The 19,043-nt window shown below is 42.1% G+C and overlaps 1 protein-coding gene across 2 annotated transcripts; it reads right to left on the bottom strand.

Moving 5' to 3' along the window:
- Window positions 1–574: 574 nt before the first annotated feature.
- LOC111895494 (uncharacterized) lies at window positions 575–1,662 on the bottom strand. Of its 2 annotated transcripts, none has more exons than XM_023891576.2 (2): window positions 1,509–1,662; window positions 575–1,110 (listed from the first exon to the last, which is right to left on the bottom strand). In XM_023891576.2, exon 2 carries the CDS (start codon window positions 1,091–1,093, stop codon window positions 722–724), a length of 372 nt encoding a protein of 123 aa, XP_023747344.1. In that variant the 5' UTR covers window positions 1,094–1,110; window positions 1,509–1,662; the 3' UTR covers window positions 575–721. The 2 variants fall into 2 exon arrangements, with proteins under 2 accessions (XP_023747344.1, XP_023747351.1); XM_023891583.2 differs by having other exon boundaries at window positions 575–1,114; window positions 1,509–1,658.
- Window positions 1,663–19,043: the final 17,381 nt, after the last annotated feature.

Genomic DNA, 19,043 nt, shown 5'->3' with positions numbered 1-19,043 from the left:
GTTAGAGTGATAGTTGGATAAATATGATGAAACTGCACTATTACTTACTATTTAGCTTGTAGTGTATTTATATGATCTGATTATTTTTGTATTCTTATTAATCATTCTTACAAGTGCTGGAATGTGTTGATCCTATTCATATTCTTACTTTTACAATGGTTCTAGATTATAAAATAACAACCTACTTATTTTATTTGTTATTGTTAGGTAGTTATGTGCTTACTGCTAAGTCGATATATAAAACATTTCCTTTAAGTTATTTGATAAAATGTTGACATTTAGTTTTAACCTAAATTTTATTAACATGCTGTCTCCACGATATGATCTTACTTACCAGTAATAGGTTAAGATCATAATATACTAAAATATCTTTTTTATTTATTACATCTATACTTTAATGCTCACTATGAGCAAATGCATAAGCAAAATATACATAGAGCATATTTAACTGGTGTAGCAAAATATCAACTATAAAATGACTCATTTCTTTCTATTACAACATTGAATTTTTACTTTTTTTTTTCTTCCTAAAGTAGTGTACTTTGGTAAATCGATAGTTGAAATGCACCCCATATGTGAAAGATCGTTTAATAACAACAACTCAAGGGAGTGTTAGTACTTAGTAGAATAAAAAAAACTGCATCACTTTATTTATCAAAAAGACACTAGAGTGGCTTAAAATAAAACAAATAGTACCTTACATTATAGCTCTGCTTTCTTTTCATTCCTCAGGAGAAGGGGGAAACACTTGCTTAATCAAGTCCACCAATTCACCCACATTTTCACCAAGGCGTGACTCAAGATCCTCTATCAGGGGGTCGATTTCCACTTCACAAGTCGGCCTAATGTTGATCACACTTGTCATCTCAGGGTTTGAAAGCGTGTAAGGTTTACATTTTGTCACAAACTCAACCATGCTTTCTCGTGTTTGACTAGAACCCACACTTTTCTCTAGATTGTCATAAACCTTGAATTCTGAAGGTTTTAAGGGAGCAAGCACCTTTGTGGGATCTTTTGCAGCCCCTCTAGAACGTAGGAAATCCACTACTTCAAAATTTGTAAGAAGCCCTGCATTCTCTTTCAGTATCTTCATCACTAAAAACAGCTAACCTGACTTCAATGAACAATATTAGGAAGAATCATGATTACTCTACATGTAACAACTAGTAATAACAGACTATTACTCAAATCAGCATTCTCCTAATTAACAAACCCTAACAAATCATTAACAATAGCCAATAAACTCTTTTTCAAACATCTAATTGAACATTTTACACTTCAGATATCATATATGAACAGAAAACACATTTCCTCTTTACAGATATCATATATGAACAACAAACAAGGAGCAAATTAGTAGCAGCAAAAAAATAAATAGCTAAAGGGAAGAAATCGACCAACATTAATTGATAATAACACCAGCATCAATCGATAACCTTTAAATTGGTATTAATTGATATCAAAATTACCGATTTCAAAAGAAAGCAGAAAAAAAAAGAGAATAGAACCTGGAGTGGGGTGCGACGGTGTGGCTTCAGCTATCGAAGGTCTCCGGTCGGTGTCTTCACAGTAGTGGCGACGGCATACGGCGGCGAGCTGGGGAGGGAGTCGATTTGAGCAGAAGCGGTCAATTCATAAAATAGGTGAAATAAAATTTTTAGTAAGGTAGGAATGGGTTAAAACCGTTATAACATTTTTTGAAAAAAATCTTTATCCAACCATTAATTCAATAAAAAATTAGATAAATGTTCCTTATCTCTAAATATTATTAAAAAAGAACCCTTAATTCATCAATTAAGCAATCAGGGTCCTTGAATATGTTTTAATCTTATGTTCTCCACCCTTAGATCAAATTGCTGACATCATCTTCCCAAAATAAAATTTAAGCATAATTACATTTAATCATATCTCTAAATATTATTAAATGAAAACTCTTAATTCACCAATGAAGCAATCAGGGCCCTTGATTGTGTTTTAATATTATATTCTCCACCCTTAGATCAAATTGTTGACATCATCTTTCCCAAATAAAATTTAAACACAATTACATTTAATTATAGAATCTCTAATAATTATAGAATTTTTAAATTCAATAATTATTTTATTAATTGAAACATATCATTCTATTTATATACATTATATCAGTTTCTTTAATTAATATTGTTCCTAATTTAACTCCCTTATTTATAGCTTTTGATTTCCAAATTCAAACCCGTTTATATTTTAATATTTATTTATTATTTTTTGAAACTCATTAAACAAACATATCAATAATTAAGTTATTAAACTATAAATCTAATATAATTTCATTAAATCGGCAAAATATTTAAGAGTCAAAATTAAAGGCAATATTATTCATAATTTATATCTCAGTATATCCCACATAAAATGAATCAATTTGAGTAATTGTTTGAATTCTAAAACTGATTAAATAAGAAAGCCAATTAATTTGAAGTTTTGAATTAATATAGTTGATATCTTTCTTTTTTTCCAGATGAATAGCCGGAAATCTCCAAAATGATATCTTTGAAGTTTTGAATTAATATAGTTGATATCTTTCTTTTTTTCCAGATGAATAGCCGAAAATCTCCAAAATGATATCTTAAGATCCTAACATTTTTAGAAGATAATGATTTCCTTATTCAAAAACACCCTATATATACGATTACACTGAAGTGGTTTTTCTTACGATTTTGAATTGACTCCTATGATTTACAGTGTTCTTGAGCAATCTTCTTCTCCAATTCTTTTTTCCAAGCTCTTGCTTTAATTTGTTCTCCTTATTCTTCTTCAATTTCTTGCATTTACTATTTTCTTATTATTTGTTATTATTGTGTTCTTGTTGAGAGGTCATGAAAAAAAATAGTCAATCTACTTTAAGCATATTAGTTTCATTAATTTAGTTACAGAAATAAAATTGTAGCACCTAGTTCCTGGTACGTAAAATTTATCTTAATGTTTTTCATTTTTAGCCTTGGACTCGGGGAGTTGTAGGTCCGACTAGCCGAGTAGAGACGGGATCCGGAGCATGTTTAAGTTGGCGACTCGGCAAGTCCCCGCTGTCTGATGAAACCCTAATTCCAAGGGTTTGCCCCCTATTTAAGCAAGCTTGTGCGGCCCAAGCTTACCCCCTTTCACCCTCAGAGCACCCTACATCAAACCCTAACTCGTTTCTTGTGAGATTGAAGTGATTAGAGTGATTCCTTTAATATTTTGGGAGAAGAAGGAGAGTGGATCAAGAAGAGAAGAAGGAGACCAGATATCTTGGTGCTAAATCAGAGTTCTCTGAGGTATATCCCTGTTCCATTCTGTTCGTATGCTTGAAACCCCCATTAAAGCACCTTTGGAACTCTTCCTGAACCTTTTCCAAGATTGTGCATGAAGTAGAATTCGTGATAGGTTGATTATCCACTAGATCTAGTCATGTTTGAGCTCCAGAAGCTCAGATCTATAACCTTTATGGGAGTAAATTGCTGGAATGACCTAGATCTACCTTCTTAGCCCTTATTTCGCCTTTAATCCCCATTCTATGCATTTCTACACGTAAAGTTGGAAACTTTACGTGAAAATCCTGCCCTAAGAACCCAGATCTGTAAATGGCATGAACTGGATTCGAGCAAGATCGAGTGTATAGTATTTGCATGTGGCAGACTCGGCGAGTCGCTCTTCGGACTCAGCGAGTCGAGCCGTGAGTCCTCGAGTTTTTCCCCCTTATCGTTTATGCCGAGTAGAGTAGTGAGTCCTGGGTGGACTCGGTGAGTTGGAAGCCGAACTCATCCATGAAGGAACTCGGCAAGTCAATTCCCTGAATCGGCGAGTTCAAGGCAACCTTCTTAGATCAAGAACAGACTCGACGAGTTGTTCATACAACTCGGCGAGTCACAACATAAAATGTTCATCGGATGAAGATGAACTCGGCGAGTTGTTCATACAACTCGGCGAGTAGGTCGAAGGACTTGGACATCAATTTAGAAGGCGAACTCGTCGAGTCAATGCCTAACTCGACGAGTAAAGACAGGATTAAGGACAATCGAATGGACGGGAGTCGAGTAAACTGGAAGTTGACTCTCACTTTGACTTTGGACTCGATCAGGGGTAAAATGGTCATTTTACCCATGGGACAATTAGCGGTGTTTGACTGAGTATTTTGTGGAAATTATAGCCGGAGGATTTCCGGAGCGGCAGGAGCAGCAGACAGTTAATTCCCACACCGATTAGCAGCTATTTCGAGGTGAGTACCTTCCAGTAGCGGTGGGTCTACGGCCACAATGCCGGTCCACCAGTAGGAGTTGTATGTTAGATGATTGTCTTTGTGATATCATCTAGGTTTGCTACTGTTGGAATAGTGTCTAAGGCTGCAACTGTATTAGGCAAGTAATTGACCCGGTTGTGCATAGTCCTTTTGGGTTGCCTTCACCATAGCAACTTGATAGGATGATTTATTAAGAGAGAGTAAATATTATTAGTATATTATGAGAATAATATAAAGAATACTATATTGTTATTTGATTAATATAAGTCACAGAATTAATTGGAATTAATTTGGTGACTTAAAGAGATTAATTAAATAAGAGGGTATAAACTGTCAATTGTTTGATAGTTAAACTTTAGACTGTAAATCCATATAGATATGGATTGGACGGATTCTAGAAGCTAAGGATTGCTTCAAATCGTCCAAGAGTTATCTAAGGAATGGATTTGGATAGCCTTAAGAGAAGATTATCCAATTAGGGTTTAGGTTGTAACCCTTAAGGAGTCTACAAGTATAAATAGACCCTATGGCAAAGGGAAGTCGGCACTTCATCTAAAGTAAGAGAACCCTGGCTGATTTCCTCCCCTCTCCTCTCTCCCAAATCATCCTCCTTGCTATTTGGTGTTTGTAAGCCATTAGAGGAGTGACAATTGTGACTCTAGAAGCTCCAAGACAACAAGATCAACAAGGAATTCAAAGGTATGATTCTAGATCTGTTTCAATATTGTTATTACACCTAAATAGTCATTAGAAGTCTTGGATTCAAAGCATGTTTAATTAGAAAGCCTAGATCCAAACATTAGGCTTTTGCATGCGCACATAGGAAAGTTCTTATGGCTAAAACCCATCAGTGGTATCAGAACCTAGCTTGGTTTTCATTAAATTGTTGCTTAATTGTCTGAAACTAAACTGCAAAATTCGATTTTTGTGTTTCTGAGTCATTGACTCGGCGAGTTCCATAGTGGACTCGGCGAGTTGGCCTGACTCGGCGAGTCCCTTGGTGCACTCGGCAAGTCCAAGCGTCAGGAATGGCCAGATTCGGGATTTCTTCATGATTATCTTATGAAAACTTACCTTAATCATATTAGATCAACCCAAATCCGATTTTTTGATATATATGACTATTATCTTGATCTAATTAAATATTTATCAACTAATAAAATATTTAATTTCCTTATATGATAATTAATTAAGTATTTTGATTATTTTGGTAATTATCTTGAAAGAAATCTTGAATAAATCAAATATAGATAATTAGGAAATTAATTGTTAATTAAAATTATTTGTTATTTGATCCTCCATGTTTTAAATGTTTAAAACTTGTCCTCAAGTTTTGAAATTTATATTTTGTGATTAAAAGTTTTAATTTGGACAATTTAAATTTCGAACCCTAGATTTTAAAAGGTTTAAAATACAACCCTATACTAATAGAATATTACAAGATTAATATATATATATATATATATATATATATATATATATATATATATATATATATATATATATATATATATATATATATATATATATATAACTAAAATGCTAGTCTTACCGTTAGTAGGCCTCATTCACGAAGCTGATCTATAAGGTGGGTATAAGGTTGCGGCCTATAAAATGGCACTTAATGGGTGTACACTCACACCCACCGCTTGCTTGATCGGTGGAGGGTCGTTAGCCGAACGGGTAGGATAGGGCAACCTCATCCTCTCATTAAAAGTATAATAGGAAATACAAAGTAACTACACATATTTTTAAAATTTCCCAATCTTAGTTACTTTAGGAAAAGTGAATTGATGCAATCCCATGAAATTACACTTTGCATCCTTGCTAAGAAGTTAGTGGAGCGTGTGTGGTTTACCGGCACATAATTGGTTCTAAGCAAAGGTGGCAAAGGGTGATTCATTGTTTATCATAGTTCGATGGAGCGTGTGTGGTTTACCGGCACATCGAATAGGTGATCGTTACAATGAAGGCACCATGTGAATTTGCATGGTAATTCACACCCGCTTTGTGATCCTCAGTATCCCAGTCACAAGCTAGAGGGGCATATCGAGATTTAAACATGCCATTGAATAGTTTCAATGAATCTCATCCGATCCTAGGAATTCTCAATACATTTAGGACTAATAGTTAGGTTTTATGGTGGAGAATTAGTGAATCGTCATTCACTTACCTTCAATTTATTTGCATGTTAGATTATGGCATCCCTTTTCTAATATGTAAATGTTATTGTTGGATCCTAGCCCTAATTTTTCTTATTGGGTGATAATTAGGGATTTATATTCTAATGTATCTTTGTCCTTTCTATTTGTAGATGTCGAACGCCAACAACGCTGCTGCTAGTTCTTTCACGTTGATGAGCCTTTGCTAAAAGGTCACCTTCGATGGAACGAACTTTAGCGAATGGATAAGATACATTCCCACCATTGCTCGCTATGAGGATAAGGAGTATGTCCTCGATGAGAAGCTCGAGAAAATCAACCCTGAAATTGCTACTCCGGCTGAAATTACCACTTTTGAAACTCATGAGCGAGATGCAACGAAGGTACATTGCATCATGATAGCCACCATGAACTCCGAATTCCAAAAGTCCTACGAGGACATGTACCCGTACGAGATGCATCAAGACTTATTGGAGAGATACAACCAAAGCGCGAGACAAGAGCATTATGAGATTTTCACTAACATGATTTTCGCTAAGATGGGTCATGGAGAATCTCTTACCGTGCGCCTGCAAAAGATGCAAAGGTATATCGACCGCCTTCGCAAGTTAAATGTTGACTTTGGGGAAGACTTGGCGATCGACATGGTGCTTCACTCTTTGCCTCCGATGTACAATGAATTTAGGATGACCTACCACATGAACAAAGAAGAGGTCACCCTAAGCAAACTCCAAGGTCTCTTGAGGGTCGCTGAGAGCAACTTCAAAGACAAGTCTGTTGCAGCAACTCCCAATCCACCTGTTGCTCCTGTCTTGGCTATTGGTCAAGGAAAAGGAAAGAAGAGGAAGGCTTCGTCTAAGAACTATCGCAAGGTTAAAGCCCGAGATGGTGCCTCTTCTAGTGGGACCAAAGTTGATCCCGCTAAGCCCTGTCCTAACCCGAAGGAGGAAGAGTGCCACCACTGCCACAAGATAGGACATTGGAAGAGAAGCTGCCCGGAATACCTGCAAGCCATCAAGGAAGGAAAGATCAAGCCATCTTTCGCAGGTATATATACAATCATATCTAACGATTCTAATCATTCTATTTCTTGGGTTCTTGATACCGGTTGTGGTTATCACATTTGTTCTAATGTGCAGGGACTAAGAAGAAGTAGGGATGTGGAGCAAGGAAGAATCAATCTAATCATGGGGAACAGAAGATCGTCGCCTGTGACCAAGATTGGAGTGTATTCTTTAGTGCTTAGGAATAATTTATATTTAGATTTGAACAATTGTTGCTATTCGCCAGAAATGGCTAGAAACATCATTTCATTTCATGGTTTATATAGACAAGGTTTTAGATTTTCTTTTAATAATGAGAATGGTTCTATTTTGGCTTATCTAAATGGTGTCTTTTACTTTGAAGCTATACCATGTAATGGAATTTATGAAACTGTTATGATTGTTGATAACTTAGGAAATGATGTTTTGAACATAGATTCTTCCACTAGTATGGATAAAGCATCCTTGTGGCATTGTCGTCTTGGACATGTCAACAAGAAACGCATAGCCCAACTCCAAAAGGATGGAGTGTTGGAGTCATTCGACCTTAGGGAAGATGACACATGCGAGTCTTGTTTACTTGGAAAGATGACTAAGTCACCCTTCACGAGTACGTGTGAAAGGGGTGAGGGTCTATTGGACTTAATACATACCGATGTATGTGGACCGTTTAGATCAACCACGAAGGATGGGAACCGCTTCTACGTGACTTTTACCGATGATTATAGTAGATATGGGTATATCTATTTAATCAAGCAAAAGTCAGAAACTTTTGAAAAGTTCAAAGAGTTCAAGAATGAAGTGGAGAATCAATTGGGCAGGAAAATCAAGATGCTTCGATCCGATCGAGGAGGAGAGTACCTAAGTCTTGAATTCCACGATTATCTCAAGGAGTGTGGAATAGTTTCGCAATTGACGCCTCCTAGGACACCGCAGTTGAATGGTGTGGCAGAAAGGCGTAATCGAACCTTATTGGATATGGTTCGCTCTATGATGAGTCGTGCTTCACTACCTATCTCTTTTTGGGGGTATGCCTTAGAGACTGCCGCCCATATCCTTAACCGAGCCCCTACTAAGAAGGTTGCCAAAACACCTCACACGATGTGGACAAGGAAAGCTCCCTCGTTGGCACATATCAGGGTTTGGGGTTGCGAGGTTTTCATAAGACGAGATATTCACGACACGCTCGAACCCCGAAGTGAGCGATGTATTTTCATCGGCTACCCGCAGACATCCTTTGGATATCTCTTCTATAGACCGAAGGACAATGTTGTCTTTGTTGCGAGGAGAGGAGTTTTCCGAGAGCGAGAACTCATAGGCCAAGGAGACAGTGGGAGGCAAATCGAGCTTGAAGAGATTCAAGAGTCGATAGATGAAGGAACCTCTACCGCTGGCACTCAACCCGAGGAGGAAACTCCGGTTGAACCGATTGATGAATCCTTACCTCTTAGACGTTCCGATAGAGTTAGAGTTCCACCCCAGTTTTATGGTTTTCATATTACTACCGAAGGGGACACTTATATTAGTGATGGTACACTAATAAATCTTGATGAACCTAATAGCTATAAGGAAGCCATGGCAGGCCCGGAGTCTGTGAAATGTAAAGAGGCAATGGATAGCAAGATCCAATCCATGTATGATAACCAAGTTTGGAATTTGGTTGATTATATGCCCGGACGTAAGACCGTTGGGTGCAAATGGATCTTCAAGAAGAAGACCGACGTGGATGGAAACGTACACACATATATGGCGCGATTGGTTGCGAAGGGCTTTACTCAAACTCCCGGAGTTGACTATGATGAGACCTTCTCACCAGTTGCGAAGATAAAATCTATTAGAGTGATGCTAGCGATTGCCGCATTTCATGATTATGAGATTTGGCAAATGGATGTCAAGACCGCTTTCCTTAATGGAAAGTTGGTTGAGGATGTTTACATGGCTCAGCCAGAGGGGTTTGTGGATCCAAAGCATCCGAATAGAGTGTGTAAACTTGAGAAGTCCATTTATGGACTTAAGCAAGCGTCTCGCAAATGGAATCTTTGCTTCGATGAGAAAGTCAAAGAGTTTGGATTTGTACGAAGCGAAGATGAGTCTTGTGCATATGTCAAAGCCAGTGGGAGTATAGTAAGCTTCCTCGTTCTATATGTCGATAACATATTACTCATAGGAAACGACATGCCGACTCTGTAGGAGGTTAAGTCCTGGCTCGGGAAGTGCTTCGCTATGAAGGACCTAGGAGAGGCTTCTTACATTTTGGGAATAAGGATAGTAAGAGAAAGAAGTAAGAGACTAATTGGACTTAGTCAGAACACTTACTTGGAGAAGGTACTAAAATGTTTTAGTATGGAAAACTCAAAGAAGGGAGAATTACCGATACAAAGTAATGCCAAGTTGAGTAAGCCTCAAAGTCCGAGTACCGAAGCTGAGATAGCAGAAATGAGCCGATTTACATACGCTTCCGCAGTTGGCTCAATCATGTACGCTATGACTTGTACTCGCCCTGATGTAGCCTTCGCTTTGAGCATGGTTAGCAGATATCAAGGGAATCTTGGCAAAGCACATTGGATTGCGGTGAAAAACATCCTTAAGTACCTTCGGAGGATGAAGGAATGGTTCTTAGTCCTCGGAGGGAGTGATGACTTGAAGGTGCGAGGGTATAGTGACGCCAGCTTTCAGACCGACAGGGACAACTACCGTTCACAGTCGGGCTGGTTCTTTACCCTGAATGGAGGAGCAGTGACATGGAAAAGTTCCAAGCAGGAAATCGTAGCTGATTCAACGTGCGAATCAGAGTACATTGCAGCGAGCGAAGCGTCGAAGGAGGCAATATGGCTGAACAACTTCATCGGTGATCTTGGAGTTGTACCTGCCATAAAGGAGCCCATGGAGATTTTCTGTGATAACGAAGGAGCGGTTACCTTGACCAAGGAACCAAGGGATCATGGTAGATCACGACATATCGACAGAAAATATCACTTCATTAGACATCGTGTAGAAGAAGGACAACACGTAGTGAAGAGGATATCATCAGAAGATAACCCAACAGATCCGCTTACGAAGGGACTGAGTAGGGTTAAGCACTTGCAGCATGCTAGGAGTATTGGGCTGAAGGGTGATATTAGCATAGATTAGATAGTATTAGAAATAGATAAATGTAATTAACATTTGATGATTAAATAAAGGAGTTTTATTTATGAGTAATGTTACTATCTTATGTTAATTGTTTAGCTATTGTTTCACTTTGCATGTTTTGACTTCCAGAATAATTGAGTTTATTAGGAATAATCGAATTGTTCAAATTGTCCACAATCGTTCATATGTTGAAAGTAGATATGAATGAAGATTGTCATGAATCGGTGCGTAGATTGTCTAAATGGTATTAGACATAGCAAAGGGTTGCTGCGACATTCATGAGTGCTTATGAACTGGTTTTGAGCATTGGAACAAACCCGTGCTTGCTGGAATCACCTTATGGAATATGATATAAAAGGGTGATCGCGAGACGATAATATATATTTTGTCTTAAAACCTAGATATATGGTTGGTTATTTGCTAATTGATTGTACATTGATAATGCGAAAACGCATTGGTAACTCAATGTTATAAAACGCATTGTTGTGTATAGTTGATTATTAAATAAGTAAATGCATATAAGTCGAAGTTTATCTGTAACTTTTATATAAGAAGGTAAAAGCGATATCTCGGCCGCTCGATGATTTGATTTGACTTATGTGCCGGGCCCGGTCAGAATTGAATTGATGTGTTCGATTAAGTTCTATGTCGAATAAATCAGAGATCGAGAAACCTAAATGCTTGACTAACCATTCCATAGGATTGTTAGCATGATATCTAACAGAGGACTGTACGATCCCTTATCTAAAGGACAAGATTGATTAGATCAGAGTTTGACAACGTCTTTGAGAGCTACGATTGCAAACCGAATTGTACTTGTGCATATAGTTACTAGACTTATCCAAGTGGGAGACTGTTGGAATAGTGTCTAAGGCTGCAACTATATTAGGCAAGTAATTGACCCGGTTGTGCTTGGTCCTTTTGGGTTGCCTTCACCATAGCAACTTGATAGGATGATTTATTAAGAGAGAGTAAATATTATTAGTATATTATGAGAATAATATAAAGAATAATATATTGTTATTTGATTAATATAAGTCATAGAATTAATTGGAATTAATTTGGTTACTTAAAGAGATTAATTAAATAAGAGGGTATAAACTGTCAATTGTTTGATAGTTAAACTTTAGACTGTAAATCCATATAGATATGGATTGGACGGATTCTAGAAGCTAATGATTGCTTCAAATCGTCCAAGAGTTATCTAAGGAATGGATTTGGATAGCCTTAAGAGAAGATTATCCAATTAGGGTTTAGGTTGTAACCCTTAAGGAGTCTACAAGTATAAATAGACCCTATGGCAAAGGGAAATCGGCACTTCATCTAAAGTAAGAGAACCCTGGCCGATTTCCTCCCCTCTCCTCTCTCCCAAATCATCATCCTTGCTATTTGGTGTTTGTAAGCCATTAGAGGAGCGACGATTGTGACTCTAGAAGCTCCAAGTCAACAAGATCAACAAGGAATTCAAAGGTATGATTCTAGATCTGTTTCAATATTGTTATTACACCTAAATAGTCATTAGAAGCCTTTGGATTCAAAGCATGTTTAATTAGAAAGCCTGGATCCAAGCAATAGGGTTTTGCATGCGCACATAGGAAAGTTCTTATGGCTAAAACCCATCAGCTACTACCTGATATGTTATATGCTGGCATGATATGTATATGTGATAGTAGTAGAGTTCGGTTGTTAGGACCGAAGGGTAGGTCAGACACCCCAGATATGTCTGATAGTATGTGATGATATGTTTGTATGCTGGCATGATATGTTATATGTGATAGTGGTAGTAGGAGGGGAATGGTCCCCAAGTTCGGTCGTTAGGACCGAAGGGTAGATCGGACACCCCAGATATGTTTGATAATATGTTATGTCATGATATATGTGATAGTAGCAGTAGGGGTGAAATAGTCCCCGAGGATCGGTTGTTAGGACCGATGGGTAGTCAGCACCCCAGAATGGCTTGACATGGGTAGTCAGCACCCCAGAACGGCTTGACACGGGTAGGTCGGCACCCCAGAATGGCCGTACCGGGTAGGTCGGGCACCCCAGAATTGCCCGACAGTATGTATGATATGTGATTGTATGGTATGTGGTATATTGGGGGAACTCACTAAGATTCGTGCTTATAGTTTTTAGTTTTGGTTTCAGGTACCTCTTCTTCGAAGGGGAAGGAGCTGGCGCGGTAGCGGTACCTCACACACACGCTTTGCTTTCTGCATCATCAGATCCTCCTGGGAAATTGTACTCTGACACTTTAATGTTTTATAAAAATGTTTTCTAGATATGTAGTATCTTTTGTGAAATGATATGATCGTTGAACGCTTTATTCTTAATGTTTTTCCAAGTGCATGTTTTAAAAAATGAAATTTTTGGCTCGTATTTTGAGACGTTACAAGTTGGTATCAGAGCCCTGGTTTGAGGGATTCGGACACACCTTCGGGGGTGTTTGAACTCAAATCGAGGGATTAAAAGATCATGGAAAAAGAAAATGTTTTCTAAAAGGCTAAGTAAAGGGTTTTAAGAAAGAACGAAGTGTGTGATGTGCGCGACCGGCCGAGCTCAAGTAAGTATTCCCCAAAGTACCCATTTATGTTATGTTTATCAGTTTCAGTAGAACAACATGCTAGAATAGGACTACAGATCTAGGAGTGATGCCTTATGTGCCTGCTTTATTTGCTTCAGTGTATGAGAAATTGCATGCTAGAATTGAGTAGACAGCAGTAGGATAACCTGTTAGGGTTATGCTTGATAGTACGGGTTTAGCACTGTATGCTAGTTCAGTTTTTTTCTATATGAGAGAAGATTCGCTTGAGATTGTTTCCTTTTGTCTGAATGTTGTTTGCTTTGTGCTTCGTGGGACTCTGAGGGATGGGAGTTAGCCATTAGGTGAATACGTCACGTCACATGTGATCAGGGTTGAATAATCTTAGAGTGCTAGATTTGGCCCTATTGCGCAGCTCTTGTCTGAGTCTAATCGTTGTAGGGACGAGTCTGTTACTCGAAGGATTATCCGAGCCTCATCACATGTGATGGTATTCAGGCAATGACTAATTGGCATTACAAGGAGGCCTTCAGCAGCTGAGGACCGAGTAGGGTGGAGTCTGAGATATCCTTAGGGAAAGCCTAGGATGAGTATAGCAGTGATCAGTAGTAGTGAAAGGGATCTGGTGGAGTCAAGGCAGTCCTTGAAGAAGGTACGGATAGATGTGGAAGGTAGTATGGGCCCGTACTACTGAAAGCATAGAATCCGTACCCGAACCAAGGGAGGCCAAGATAAGACCAGGGAACTTGTAGTAGATGTGATCCCTCAAGAAGTATCAGTATCACTAACAGTTGTTATTTATGTATTGCAGAATGGTGGTACTACGATCGAGGCCGATAGATGGCGGGTCAGGAAAGGGGTCAGGTTCGGGATCAGGTTCCGAGCCAGTAGATGAGGGACTACGCGAGTTCATCGCTTCAGAGATCACCAGGGGTATCCTTGAGTCGACCCCCATTATCTTCGGGTCGATCAAGGAAGGAATAATCGAGTTGATGGAAGATCGCCTCCGGGCATTCAGGAGCGACATGGCATTTGGCCAGTTGGGACCTCGCACACTGTCCTTCAAGCACTTCAGGGGCAGTGGTGCGCCGGATTTTCATGGGGCGAAGGACCCCATAGCTGCCAGACGATGGATTGCAGACATTGAGTCTGCACAGTTGACTAACTTCTGCCCTGAGGGGTCGAAGGTGAGGTTCGCAGCAGGATGTTTGGGAGATCGGGCTAGGGACTGGTGGGAGTCCGTTGGAGACTCGTTGGCAGCCTCGGCCATCGAGGCTATGACCTGGTCGGACTTTGTGACCAGGTTCAGGGCAGAGTTTGCATCGAATGTCGAGCTTCAACAGCTGGGCAGGGAGTTTTTGGACATGAGGCAGACGATGGAGACTGTGGTGGAGATCACCGCCAAGTTCCGGGAGAGGGCATTGTTAGTTCCCCAGTATGCGGGTGATGAAGACATGAGGAGGACCCGCTACCACGACATGCTACGAGCTGATATTCGGGAGCATATCAGCTTTTCGGCTTGCCCTACCCTGGACTCTATGATTGCCAGGGCGAGGGAGAGGGAGATAGATTTGGAGCACATACGAAAGAGGAAGTCAGAAGGGACAGACAGGAGGGGCTTCGGGGAAGAAGCCCAAGGGATCCGATGGTAGGCCGAAAGGCCAGTCAGGACTGAGCCGCTGCAGGAAATGCGGCAGGCCTCATGAGGGGGCATGTAGACTGGGATCGTCAGGCTGCTATAAGTGCGGCAAGCTGGGGCATATCAGCAGGGATTGTACTGCCCCTGCACCTGTGATTTAGACATCCAAGCTGCTGTGTTTCCATTGCAACCAGAGGGGCCACAAGAAGGCCAATTGCCCCCAGTTGACAGCGACAGCGCCAGTGAAGGCGCCAGCTCCAGCGACCCTGCGGATCACTGATGGTCGGCAGGGCAAGGCAGAGGCTCCAGTGGTGAGGAGCCAGGCATTTCAGCTGACTACCGAGGAGGCACGCGTCGCACCCGACATAATGACGGGTATGATTCTTTCCCTCTACTTTATTTTATGATGTTATGATATTGATATGTGCTCTGTGTATATATGTATGCATTAGGATCGTTCCATGTGAGCGGTATCCCAGTTCAGGTGCTGTTCGACTCGGGTGCCACCCGATCGTTTGTCTCCCTTGCACTTAGCAAGAAGTTCACTGAGTCTTCGGGCATGTTGGATTTCCCTTTGTAGGTAGAGATTGCCGACGATCGTTCGGTGCGAGCATCGTCAGTATTCAGAGATTGTGTTCTGAGGTTATTCGAGGAGCGCTACTTGGTAGACTTGGTTCCCATTCCGTTGCATGGGAACAAGGTGATTATAGGCATGGATTGGTTGAACCCTAATGGGGAGGTGATAGACTGCGCGCAGCAGCTAGTGCGGGTTAGGACCCCAGGTGGGGGAGAGTTAGTGATTCATGGCGAGAGGCCACAGTGTGGACGCACGGTATGTTCAGCAGCGAGGGCTAGACGCTACCTTCTGTTGGGATGCGCAGGGTATGTCGCGTACGTGATGGATACCTGGGAGGCGGGTAAGGCGACAGTGAGCGAGGTTCCGGTAGTGCGAGATTTCGCAGATGTTTTCCCAGAGGAACTTCCTGGGATACCTCTGGAGCGCCAGGTGGAGTTCAGGATTGACCTCGTTCCTGGTGCGGCTCCGATAGCCAAGGCACCGTATCGGTTGGCTCCTCCTGAGATGCAGGAGTTGTCTACGCAGCTGCAGGAGCTATTAGACAAGGGACTCATTAGACCGAACAGTTCACCCTGGGGAGCCCCGATTCTATTCGTGAAGAAGAAGGACGGGTCGCATCGGATGTGTATAGATTACCGGGAGCTGAATAAGGTAACGGTGAAGAACCGTTACCCACTCCTGAGGATTGATGACCTCTTTGATCAGCTGCAGGGAGCATCTTGGTTCTCCAAGATCGATTTGCGTTCAGGTTATCATCAGATGAGGGTCAGAGAAGAGGATGTATAGAAGACCACGTTTCGGACGCGCTATGGCCATTATGAGTTCGTGGTGATGCCGTTCGGGCTCACCAATGCTCCTGTCGCATTCATGGACCTCATGAACCGCATGTGTAGACCAATGTTGGATCGGTCTGTGATAGTTTTCATTGATGACATCTTGGTTTATTCCAAGACGTAGGAGGAGCATGAGGAGCATCTGAGAGAGGTTTTGGAGACCCTGAGGAGAGAGAGCTTGTACGCCAAGTTCTCCAAATGTGAGTTTTGGTTGCGCGAGGTGCAGTTTCTTGGGCACCTCGTCAATCAGAACGGGATTTCAGTAGTCCCCGCCAAGGTGGAGGCCGTGATGAGGTGGGAGGTTTCGAAGTCTCCATTCGAGATTTGGAGTTTCCTATGATTGACAGGCTACTATCAGAGATTCATTCGGGATTTCTCCAAGATAGCCGTACCCCTGACACGGTTGACTAGGAAAGCCGTGGTCTTTCGATGGGGGCCTGAGCAGCAGGCAACGTTCGAGATTCTGAGGCAGAGATTGTGCGAGGCGCCGATCTTAGCCCTGCCCGAGGGCGTAGAGGATTTTGTGGTATACTGTGATGCGTCGATCTCAGGTTTGGGCGCAGTATTGATGCAGAGGGGGCATGTCATTGCTTATGCTTTGAGGCAGCTGAAGCCACACGAGGCAAACTACCCGACGCATGATTTGGAGTTGGGGGCGGTGGTTTTCGCCCTCAAGATTTGGTGGCATTACCTCTACGGGGTTTGATGTACCATTTACACGGACCACAAGAGTTTGAGGTACCTCATGGATCAGCCGAATCTGAACATGAGGCAACGTCGGTGGTTGGACGTGGAGAAGGATTATGATTGCGAGATCCTTTACCACCCAGGGAAGGCTAATGTAGTGGCCGATGCGCTTATCCGCAAGGCGGCGCCGATTAGGGATATTTGCATGAGGATGACTGTGGTGACTCCCCTGTTGGAGCAGATTCAGGAGGCTCAACAGGAGGATATGAAGGAGGAACATCGGAAGAGTGAGTGGATAGTGGGTCAAGTCACCTCCTTCGATTATGATAGCCAGGGGTTATTGATGCTACACCGTAGGGTGTGGGTGCCGTATCATGGAGGCGTGTGTCAGATCTTGATGGAGGAGGCGCACAAATCCCGATTCTCTATTCATCCAGGGGCAACGAAGATGTATAGGGATCTTCGTCTAGACTATTGGTGGCCCTGCATGAAGCGGGATGTGGCGTGGTACGTCGAGCGGTGTTTGACCTGCAGAAAGGTCAAGGCCAACCATCAGAGACCGCACGGCAAGGTGCAGCCGTTGGACATCCCGTTGTGGAAATGGGAGGATATTACGATGGATTTTATCATGAAGCTACCCCGGACGGCACGAGGAGTGGATTCGATTTGGTTCATCGTTGATGGATTGACCAAGAGCGCCCATTTTATTTCGATTCAGGAAAGTATCTCGGCCGAAAAGTTGGCCGACATCTACATCAGGGAGATAGTGGTGCGGCATGGGGTGCCAGTGTCAGTGATATCAGATCAAGATGCGTGGTTCACTTCCAGGTTTTGGAAGAAGTTTCATGAGGAGTTGGGCACTCGTCTGCACTTTAGCACCGCCTTTCACCCGCAGACGGATGGTCAAAGTGAGCGGACCATCCAGACTTTGGAGGATATGTTGCGGGCATGTGTGTTAGACTTCGGTGGTAGCTGGGATACCTATCTTCCCTTGGCTGAGTTCTCGTACAACAACAGCTACCACGTGAGTATTGACCGTCCTCCATTCGAGATGTTGTACGGTTGGAGGTGCATGACCCCGATATGTTGGGGTGAAGTTGGCCAGAGGGTCATGGGGAGCACCGAGGTGGTGCTCAAGATGACCGAGAGAATCCAGCAGGTTCGGAGCAGGCTTCAGACTGCGCAGAGTCGGCAGAAAAGTTATGCCGACAAGCGTCGATCAGACTTGGAGTTCCAGGTCGGGGATATGGTTCTCCTGAAAGTGTCGCCTTGGAAAGGCGTCATCTGATTCAGGAAGCGGGGCAAGTTGGGCCCGAGATACATTGGACCGTTCAGGGTTGTAGCCCGGGTGGGCAAGGTGGCATATAGGCTGGATCTGCCAGCCGAACTCAGCCAGATCCACAACACCTACCATGTCTCCCAGCGGCGGAAGTGTCTCGTGGATGATTCAGCGGTGGTGCCGTTAGAGGATATACAGGTTGATGACAGCTTGAATTACATTGAGCGCCCAGTCGCGATCCTCGACCGGAAGTCGAAGGATCTAAGGAACAAGAGGGTGGAGTTAGTAAGGGTGTAGTGGCAGCACCGAAAGGGGTCCGAGTGGACTTGGGAGCCGGTGGAAGAAATGATGGAGCACTACCCTGAGCTGTTTCAGGACCGAGCAGCAGACTTTGAGGACGAAATCTAAAATAAGTGGGGGATATTTGTAGTACCTAGTTCCTGGTACGTAAAATTTATCTTAATGTTTTTCATTTTTAGCCTTTGACTCGGCGAGTTGTAGGTCCGACTCACCGAGTAGAGACGGGATCCGGAGCATGTTTAAGTTGGCGACTCGGCGAGTCCATATTCCAGACTCGGTGAGTCCCCGCTGTCTGATGAAACCCTAATTCCAAGGGTTTGTCCCCTATTTAAGCAAGCTTGTGCAGCCCAAGCTCACCCCCTTTCACCCTCAGATCACCCTACATCAAACCCTAACTCGTTTCTTGTGATATTAAAGTGATTAGAGTGATTCCTTGAAGATTTTGGGAGAAGAAGGAGAGTGGATCAAGAAGAGAAGAAGGAGACCAGATATCTTGGTGCTAAATCAGAGTTCTCTGAGGTATATCCCTAAGCCATTCTATATGTATGCTTGAAACCCCATTAAAGCACCTTTGGAACACTTCTTGAGCCTATTCCAAGC

This window comes from Lactuca sativa, chromosome 6 (assembly GCF_002870075.4).
Source record: "Lactuca sativa cultivar Salinas chromosome 6, Lsat_Salinas_v11, whole genome shotgun sequence".
NCBI classification, from domain to species: domain Eukaryota; kingdom Viridiplantae; phylum Streptophyta; class Magnoliopsida; order Asterales; family Asteraceae; genus Lactuca; species Lactuca sativa.
Note: the sequence above shows the minus strand (reverse complement) of the source record. Positions and strands in the feature narration are given on the sequence as shown.